We start from the raw sequence: 9,981 nt of genomic DNA on the forward strand, positions 1-9,981 counted from the left end.
GAGGATAATAGCTATCCATATCATGCTCGGTCTCCCAAGTCGCCTCCTCGACTAGTTGACCCCTCCACTAAACCTTCATTGACGCAATGCTCTTCGACCTTAACTTTTGGACCAGCCTATCCAAAACGGTCACCGGCTTCTCAACATAAGACAAATCCTTGTGCAATTGGACTGAGCTGAAATTTAACACATGAGATGGATCACCGTGATACTTTTGAAGCATAAAAACATGGAATACCGGATGAACCGTAGCTTGACTAGGTGGAAATGCAAGCTTGTAGGCCACCTCACCAATCCTCTCAAGAATCTCAAAATGTCCGATATACCTAGGGAACAACTTTCCCTTCTCGATGAACCTTATAACACCCTTCATAGGTGAAATCCAAAGCAAGACCCACTCTCCAACAATGAATACAACATCGCGAACCAACCCAAAACTCTTCTATCTAGATTAGCTTTACGATGTCGATCCTGAATCAACTTAACCTTTTCCAAAGCATCCTAAACCAAGTGAGTACCCAATACCCTTGCCTCACCCGGCTCAAACCAACCCAATGGAGACCAACACCGCCTCCCATACAAGGCATCATACGGAGCTATCTGAATACTCGATTGGTAGTTGTTGTTGTAGGCAAACTCCACAAGCGGAAAGAACTAATCCCAAGAACCCCCGAACTCCATAACACATGCACGAAGCATATCCTCCAGTATCTGAATAGTGCGCTTGGACTGTCTATCCATCTGAGGGTGGAATATTATACTCAACTCAACCTGTGTGTCAAACTCACGTTGTACGGCCTTCCAGAATTGCGATGGAAACTGTATACCCTAATCAGAGATGATGGATATCGGCACACCATGAAGCCGGAGAATCTCGCTAATGTAGACCTGAGTTAGCTGCTCTGAAGAATAAGTAGTCACCACTGGAATAAAATGACCTGACTTGGTCAACCTATCCACTATCACCCATACTGCGTCAAAGTATTTCTGAGTCCGTCGGAGCCCAACAACGAAATCTATGGTAACTCGCTCCCATTTCCACTCGAGAATCTCAAGCCTCTGAAGCAACCCACCGGGCCGTTGATGCTCATACTTCACCTACTGACAATTTAGGCACCAAGCTACATACTCCACTATGTCTTTCTTCATTCTCCTCCACCAATAGTGTTGCCTTAAGTCCTGATACATCTTAGCGACACCTGGATAAATGGAGTGCCATGAGCTCTGGGCCTCCTGAAGAATCAACTCACACAAACCATCCACACTGGGCACAAATAATTGGCCCTGCATCCGTAAAACACTATCATCCCTAATAGTAACCTCATTGGCATTGCCGTGTTGAATTGTGTCTTGGAGGACAAGGAAATTGGGGTCGTCAAACTAATACTCTCTGATAGGATCATACAGAGAAGACCGAGAAATCATGCAAGCCAGAACTTGACTCGGCTCGGAAATATCAAATCTAAAAAATGGTTGGCCAAGGCCTGAACATCCAATGTTAACGGCCTGTCTGCTGTCGGTATATATGCTAAACTACCCAAGCTCTCCGATTTTTGACTCAAGGCATCGGCCACCATATTGACCTTCCCGGAATAATATAGAATGGTGATGTCATAGTCCTTAAGAAACTCTAACCACCTCCGCTTCCACAAGTAAAAATCCTTCTGTTTAAATAGATGTTGTAGACTGTGGTGATCGATATAGACCTCATAAGGGACACCGTACAAATAAAACCTCCAAATTTCAAGGCATGAACAATAGCTGCTAATTCCAGGTCATGGACATGATAATTCTTATCATGAACCATCAGTTGTCTAGACGCATAGGCAATCAACCTATCGTCTTGCATCAACATCGCATCGAGGCTAACACGTGACGTATCACAGTATACAGTGTGAGACCCCAAATGCTAGGCAACACCAATATTGGGGCTACAGTCAAAGCCGTCTTGAGCTTTTGAAAGCTCTCCTCACACTCCTCGGTCCATCTGAACGGAGCGCCCTTCTAGGTCCATCTGGTCATAGGTGTAGCAATAGATGAGAAGCCCTTTACGAAACGACGGTAATAGCCTACTAAACTAAGAAAACTCTTGATCTCAGTAGCTGACGATGGTCTGGGCTAACTCTGCACTGCTTCAATCTTCTTTGGATGTACCTTGTTCCCCTCATTCGACCTCTGAGGCACTTAAACAGGGTTTTCCTGAACATTTAACAAAAGTTCCCAAATCTTTTTGAGGCTTTAAAATTGAATGACTGGTATCTTTCTCACTCTCCCAACTCTCAAGTTCCGTCATTTCTCACTCCTAATTGCAAGTATCAAGGTATGAAAGCTTACTCTTTGTGCTCTTAATGTTTTTTAGTATCTTATTCTTCTTCTCTCCTTTACCTCTCAACAGTTAGGGTTCAAAGTTGGTCATTTTCTTTTGTACGAAATTGTTTGAAAAAATGGTCAAATCATGTGTGGATTTTGTGGGTGAGATTGGTTGAGAGTGTGAGCTTATTTCTACCACGCCCCAACCTCGGGGAGTGTGACTGGTGCTCAACCGAGTGAACCCTATCGAGCAAGCCTATTAAACCTTTCCTACCCAACTCATTCATAATCCAAAAAGGGATCGCATTACCATTTGTAAAACATGGGGGGATCAGTTACATAAATATATAAACGTTGCTAGTTCATTTTTCCTTATAAACATTATGCCATAGTTGAGTTCCCAAAATACAAATCGATCCAATGACCACCCCAACATACATACATGATCCACATAAACTTCTACCAAGCCTCTAAGAGTACAAAAGAGCAACACGACAAAGCTGACAACAAGGCCCCAACTATACCTCAAAATATGAAAACTTATACAAAAGGACTACATGACCCCTGGGAAAAATGGGGCTCACCAAGACTATTGTGAGGAGAGAAGGAGAGCACCACCTATCTGCGATCGGCACTATCTATGATGAAACCATCTACATCCATTCAAAGATGTAGCGCCCCCGACAAAAGGGACGTTAGTACTATCGAATAGTACTAGTATGTAAGGCAAACAACACTCTTAGCAGAATGAACAATGAAACAAAGAGAAGGCAGTCATAATAATCAATAAGAGTTTCATAGAAATACAAAGAAAAGATCAAGTAAGGGTCACATAGTTTCCAATTCAATCTTTCCATCTTTTTAGATTAATAATCTTTAGTGCCAAAGCCACAACTCACAATGCCAGCGCATTTTTTAACGGAGTCCGTCTCGACCCGACCGGCTAAGCCATATCAAGTGAGACATATCCATATCCACAATGTAAATCAATAATTCTAACACAAATGCCACCATGCGAACAGCATGGCGTCCGATCTCGGCCCGATCGGCTAAGCCATCTCACTTGAGATATAACCTCTTTCAATTGTTCACTAAATTCACATTTCCTTCCTATCTTTCGTTACATGGCACAAAAAGCCTCATTTATTAAGTAGTTCTTGGCACTTAGGAACATTTTATAATTCAAGTCTTTCCCTTTTTATTCGTTCAAATAACACCATCATTCATGTCGATAAGTACCATCACATAAGGCATTTCACACATAAGGGAATGAGCTAGGAAAATCATAATTACGTTCTCAAATAGCATGATGACATGGTAACCATCTAAAACAACTAGGGAACATGAATCTTTCAATCCAACACACTTAGGCAAACAATTCTAGTATGATCAAGTTGGAACTTACACCCATTAATCGGACGCCGGGAGTTCGATTCTAGGAAGAAGAGAGTTAGCCATACATACCTCAATTTTGCTTCTTTGGACTCTACAATTATTTGGAACCCTTAGGAACCTCAATCTAGTTTAGCAATATACAAATTGAACCCAGAATTAGGAAAACGTTCATGGTTCTAACTCACTTTCTTTCCCCACACTCTCTATCACACATGCATGCAAGATAAACCACCCTCATACTCATGAAGCATCACCATAGTACCCCATTATAGCTATTTTTGAAATTTAGAGCTGGGGGTGATGAAGCCTTACCTTTTAGGGTGAAGAATTTTGGTGCTCTACTTGAATATTTCCAAGGCTTTGAGTGATGATTGAAGATCAATTTGATGAAAACTTAGGCCCTCCCTCTTGAACTCTCTCTCTCTCACTCTAGAAGTATCAGAAAAAGAGCTCAAAATAGACCTAAGGGGTGTTTTAACGGAATGGGGGTCGGGTTTTAAATTTAAAAAAATGGTGCCCCGACACATGTCTGCGGTCGCATATGCGACCGCATAATGGTTATGCGGTCCGCAAAGTGACAGCAGAAATGGCCCTCAGGGGCCTAAACTTTCGGCTCAGGTATGCGATCAGTATGCGGTCTGCATACTTGTTCTGCAGTCGCATAATGCACCGCAGAACTCCCTCCACATAAACCCAAGAGGAATTATGCGACCGATATGCGGTCCGCATATCAATTATGCGGTCATATAATCGATCGCAAAACTGACCTCAAATTGGTCAAACTTACTGCTTCACTTTGCGGCCATTATGCGGTCCTTAGAGTGATTATGCGGCCGCATAATGGGCCGCAGAAATGCGTTCTTCTGCAAAATATTTTCCTCTCAGTCAGTAGGGTACTGTTCAATCCAAAAAGTCCAAAGAATTTCTTCTATAGTAACGCACGAATCTATCTTGGCACCACGAAACCCCAAGTATTTAGGTTAAAAATTTTACGGGTCCTTACATCCTCCCCCACTTAAGATCATTCGTCCTCGAATGAGGATCAAGGTTTACTTACCACAGTTTCTGTTATGCTGCATACCATCAGCCCCAAATTTGCCTAACTTTCTAACTTTCTAAAAATTTCGCCAGAGTTTCCTTTATATTTAGGCCTATCCACCTGCCAGAGATCCCCCGAAGCACACCTTAGCAACATATATAGAATTAAATGACATAACAAAATGCAAAATCACACCAACCGAAGCCTCATGGGGGACATATAGCTAGAAAGGAATGTCTTTATCTTAGCTGAACAAGCGATACAAACTTTAGGGGAAACAACTTCATAGAACTATTACATGGCTATTCAAACAAATGAGGGTACTTTTCTTTCATTTCATTCTCGGCTTCCCAAGTATCTTCTTCGACTTGTTGGTTTCGCCATAACACCTTCACGGATGCAATTTCTTTGTTTCTCAACTTTCAGACCTGCCTATTAAGAATAGCAACTGGAATTTCTTCATATGCCAATTCTTTACTAACCTCGATGGTATCAACCGGCACAATAGAGGAAGGATCTCCAACAACCTTCTTCAACATGGACACATGGAATACCGGGTGTACTAATGACATCTCAGGTGGTAGTTCAAGCTTGTACGCCACCTGACCTATCCTTTGAATGATTCTATATGGCCCGACATACCTCGGACTTAATTTTCCTTTCTTTGCAAACCGCATAATCCCCTTCATGGGAGATACCTTCAAGAACACCCAATCATCTTCTTTGAACTCTAAGTCTCTCCGACGAACATCCAAGTAGGATTTTTGACGACTCTGAGCAGTTTTCAACCGCTCTTTTATGATCTTAACCTTTTCCATAGCATGATGCACAAGGTCTGGTCCTATTGTTTCAGCTTCTCCAACCTCAAACTACCCAATCAGCGATCTACATCTTCTACCATACAAGGCCTCAAACGGTGCCATCTGAATACTAGCATGGAAGCTGTTGTTATAAGAAAATTCTATGAGCGACAAATGATCATCCCACCTACCCTTGAAGTCAAGCACACACGCATGCAACATGTCCTCTAGCATATGAATAGTCTGCTCTGCTTGCCCATCAGTCTGCGGATGGAAAGTCGTGCTAAGATATACCTTCGTACCCAAACATTACTGAAATTTCTTCCAGAAATTAACTGTGAATTGGTCCCCTCGATCGGAAATGATGGAAACTAAAGCGCCATGAAGCCTGACAATTTCCTTGATATATAATTGAGCATATTGTTCCGCAGTGTCGGTAGATTTAACCAGCAAAAAGTGAGCTAATTTTGTGAGTCGATCCACGATCACCCAAATTGAGTCAAACCTACGCGGTGTGCGCGGTAATCCTACCACAAAATCCATGTTGATCATTTCCCATTTCATTAGAATTTCTATACTCTGATCTAACCCACCGGGCCGTTGATACTCGCCCTTCACTTATTGACAGTTTGAACATTTTGCCACAATGTTCGCCACACCCCTCTTCATGGCATCCACCAGTAAACCTCCTTGAGATCATGATACATTTTTGTAGAGCCTGGGTGCACGGAATATCTAGAAGTATGCGCTTCTGCCATGATTCTTTCTCGAAGACCATCTACATTTGGAACACATAGTCGTCCTTGGTACCGTAATGTACTGTCATCCATGCCAAGAGAAAAAGCCATAGTCTTATGTTTATGAATCCCTTCCTTCAGTTGCACCAACACTAGATCACTGTATTGCTTCTCCTTGACCTCCGTCACAAGCGATGATTCCGCCCTATTCCGCACAATCACTCCCCCTTGACTACAGTCCGTAAGAAGAACTCCCAAACCGGCCAACTGGTGAACCTCCCGGGCCAAAGGCCTTTGACATGCCTCCAAGTGAGCCAAACTACCCATAGATTTTCAACTAAGAGCATCCTCCACCACATTAGCTTTCCTCGGATGATACAAAATGTCGATGTCATAATCTTTGAGCAATTCAAGCCACCTTCTCTGCCTTAAGTTCAATTCCTTCTACTTGAAAATGTATTGAATACTCTTGTGGTCCGTGAATACATCTACATGGACTCCATACAAATAATGACGCCAAATTTTTAGTGCAAAAACCACCGCCGCAAGCTCTAAATCATGAGTTGGATAGTTCTTTTCATGATTCTTAAGTTGCCTTGAAGCTTATGCTATGACCTTACCATGTTGCATTAATACGCACCCGAGACCGATCCTTGAAGCATCGCAATACACCACAAACACATCGGTACCCTCTGGCAGGGTCAATACCGGTGCCGAGTTCAATATTGATTTCAATTCCTGGAAGCTCCTTTCACAATTAACTGCCTTCTGTGTCAATTTTGTCAATGGAGAGGCAAGAGTGGAGAACCCCTCCATGAACCTCTTATAATACCCAGCCAAACCCAAGAAATTGCGAATCTCTGTTGGAGTAGTAGGTCTAGGCCAATCCTTCACCGCCGCAATCTTTTGAGGATCAAACTTAATTCCTTCTCCGGAGATGACATGACCCAGGAATGTAACAGATTCAAGACAAAATTCACATTTCGAGAACTTTGCATACAAGTGGTAGTGGTGATGAAGAGTCTGCAGAACTGCCCTGAGTTGGTCGACGTGATCCTCTCGACTTCGTGAATATACAAGGATGTCGTCAATGAATACTATCACAAAGGAGTCAAGAAATGGTCTAAAGACTTGATTTATAAGATCCATGAAAGTTGTCGGGGCATTTGTTAGCCTGAAAGACATTAACAAAAATTCAAAGTGCCCATACCGAGTTCTGAAAGCTATTTTTGGAATATCCTGCTCCCTTACCTTAAATTGATGGTACCCGGACCGCAAATCAATTTTGGAGAAGAACATAGCACCTTGTAATTGGTCAAACAAATCATCTATTCTAGGCAATGGGTATTTGTTTTTGATTGTGACTTTGTTGAGCTGCCGGTAGTCAATACACATTCACAGCGATCCATATTTCTTTCTGACAAAGAGAACCGGTGCTCCCCAACGAGACACACTCGGTCGGATGAAACATTTCTCTAGCAAATCCCTTAATTGTTCCTTTAGCTCTTTTAATTCTGCCGGTGCCATTCTATAAGGTGGAATGGATATAGGCTGCGTGCCTGGCATCACATCAATCCCAAAATCAATCTCCCTATCTGGAGGAATTCTAGGGAGCTCATCCGAAAAGACATCGGGGAATTCATTCACAATTGGTACAGATTCAAGGGTAGGCACCTCAGCAGTGGTGTCCGTAACTCGGAGCAAATGATAAATATACTCCTTCATGATCTTCTTTGTGGCCTCAAGGTAAGAAATAAACCTACATGTTGGCATAACATTATTCCCCTCCCACTTAACAGTTGGCTCGTTAGGAAACTCAAGTCTCATAATTTTGGTCCGACAGTCGAGTTTAGCAAAGCATGAATAGAGCCAGTCCATTCCCATTATTACATCAAAATCAATCATCCCTAGTTCAATAAGATCATCCATGGTATCCCGACCATGCACCGTGACAACACAATCTCTATAAACCCGCGCAGAAATAATAGACTCGCCAATTGGGGTAGATACAGAAAATGGCTCATGAAGATGTTCCGGTTCTACCCCGAAGCTCATAGCAACATAAGGAGTAACATAGGACAAAGAAGATTAGGGATAAATAAGGGCATACACATCATGAGATTGAATGGTCAATATACCTGTGACGACATCTGGGAAGCCTCCGCACTTTGTTGACCACTCGTAGCATAGAATCGGTTGGGTCCTCCCAAACTCTATGCACCGCCCCTAGCTGTATTACGCCCTGCAGGTGCTGAAGAGCCTCGAGCTGGAGGGTGTGCTGAAGTTGTGGCAGTTATAGGACTGGATGACTGAGTTGTGCCCCTACCTTCACCCTGACAGGATGCACGACACTCCCTATGAATATGGCCTCTCATTCTGCATCCGTAACATACTGGCATGTCCATGTAGCAGACTCCCGAATGTATCCTCCCACACTTAGGGCATGGGGCCCTCTGCTGCTGCTGGAATCTCCCTCCTGATCGGCCCTGATGGTGGGACCCCCTGCTGCCCCGACCGGGCCTAAAGCGAGTCCCCTGCTGCTGGCTGTGCCCTAATGGTGGGGCACTAGTTGAAGACTGAGCATAAGACTGGGATGGCCCTCATGATCCTCCCCGAAAAGCTGATCTCCCACCTTTGAACGAATCCCCAAGGTTGCCTGCTGATCGGGCCCTACTACTACCCTCTTGTTCCATCATGTGCTTTAAATTTTGAGCCTTTATAGCTTGGGCAAATGCCACCATCTTTCCATAGTTCATGTCAGAATTTAGAGCAGCTGTGGCAGCCTCATTAATAACCAAAGGGCTAAGGCCTTGCACAAATCGACGCACTCTTGCCTCCATAGTCGGCATCATATGAATAGCATACTTCGACAGGCGCACAAACTCCATGTGATACTCCCACATATTCTTACTACCCTGTTTAAGGGTCTTAAACTCCACAGCACGGTCTGCCTTAGTCTCGGCAGGCAAGAAATGGTCTATGAAGGCATCCGCAAACTCACTCCATCTCGCCGGAGGGATCCCCTCCTCACGGGAATATTCCCACATCTCAAACCAGGAATATTCCACCCCTTTCAGACGATAAGAGGCTAACTCTATTTCCTCTACTTCAGTAGCACGCATAACTTAGAGAGTCTTATGCATCTTATCAATGAAATCCTGAGGGTCTGCCCCGGGATCAATACCTGTGAATACTGGAGGGTCTAACTGAAGGAACCTGTTTACCCTGGAACCAAAGGAGTCCTCTTGCGAGCTAAATGAGGTGGGTGCAACATTTGACCTTTGAGCCTGGGAAGCTACTAACTGAGTCAGCATCTGAATAGCTCCTCTAAGATCCCAATCGAAAATATTGGGTCCTGGAGCTGGGGCAGGAGGTGAAAATGGAATATCGGCGGGAGGGATTGTGGCACCCTCCGCGGGTGTAGGAACTGGGGTAGTTTGTTCTGGAGTAGATGAATCAGGCAATGTGATAGTAGGGGGATTATCCTCACCCGCATTATCAAGTAAGGGATCAACAACCACTTCTGGTGTGGCATTGGCTTCTTGGCCAATTCTCACTCTCTTCTTAGGTGCCATTTACTGAAAGTTAGAACAATGCACGAGTTAGGGGAAAACAACCTCACGTTCCGCTCTATCGCACGATATAGAACAACAATGAAGGGTTTCATTCTTAAATGCCCAAGTAGCCCCCTAATTATAGA

At 43.7% G+C, this 9,981-nt stretch overlaps 1 protein-coding gene across 1 annotated transcript; it reads right to left on the reverse strand.

The window, feature by feature from the left end:
• Positions 1–8,881: 8,881 nt before the first annotated feature.
• LOC138897281 (uncharacterized) lies at positions 8,882–9,403 on the reverse strand. The gene has a single exon (XM_070183245.1). The coding sequence runs from the start codon at positions 9,401–9,403 to the stop codon at positions 8,882–8,884; it is 522 nt and encodes a 173-aa protein (XP_070039346.1).
• Between the last annotated feature and the right edge of the window lie 578 nt (positions 9,404–9,981).

The sequence above is a fragment of the Nicotiana tomentosiformis genome, chromosome 8, assembly GCF_000390325.3.
Source record: "Nicotiana tomentosiformis chromosome 8, ASM39032v3, whole genome shotgun sequence".
Taxonomy (NCBI): Eukaryota; Viridiplantae; Streptophyta; class Magnoliopsida; order Solanales; family Solanaceae; genus Nicotiana; species Nicotiana tomentosiformis.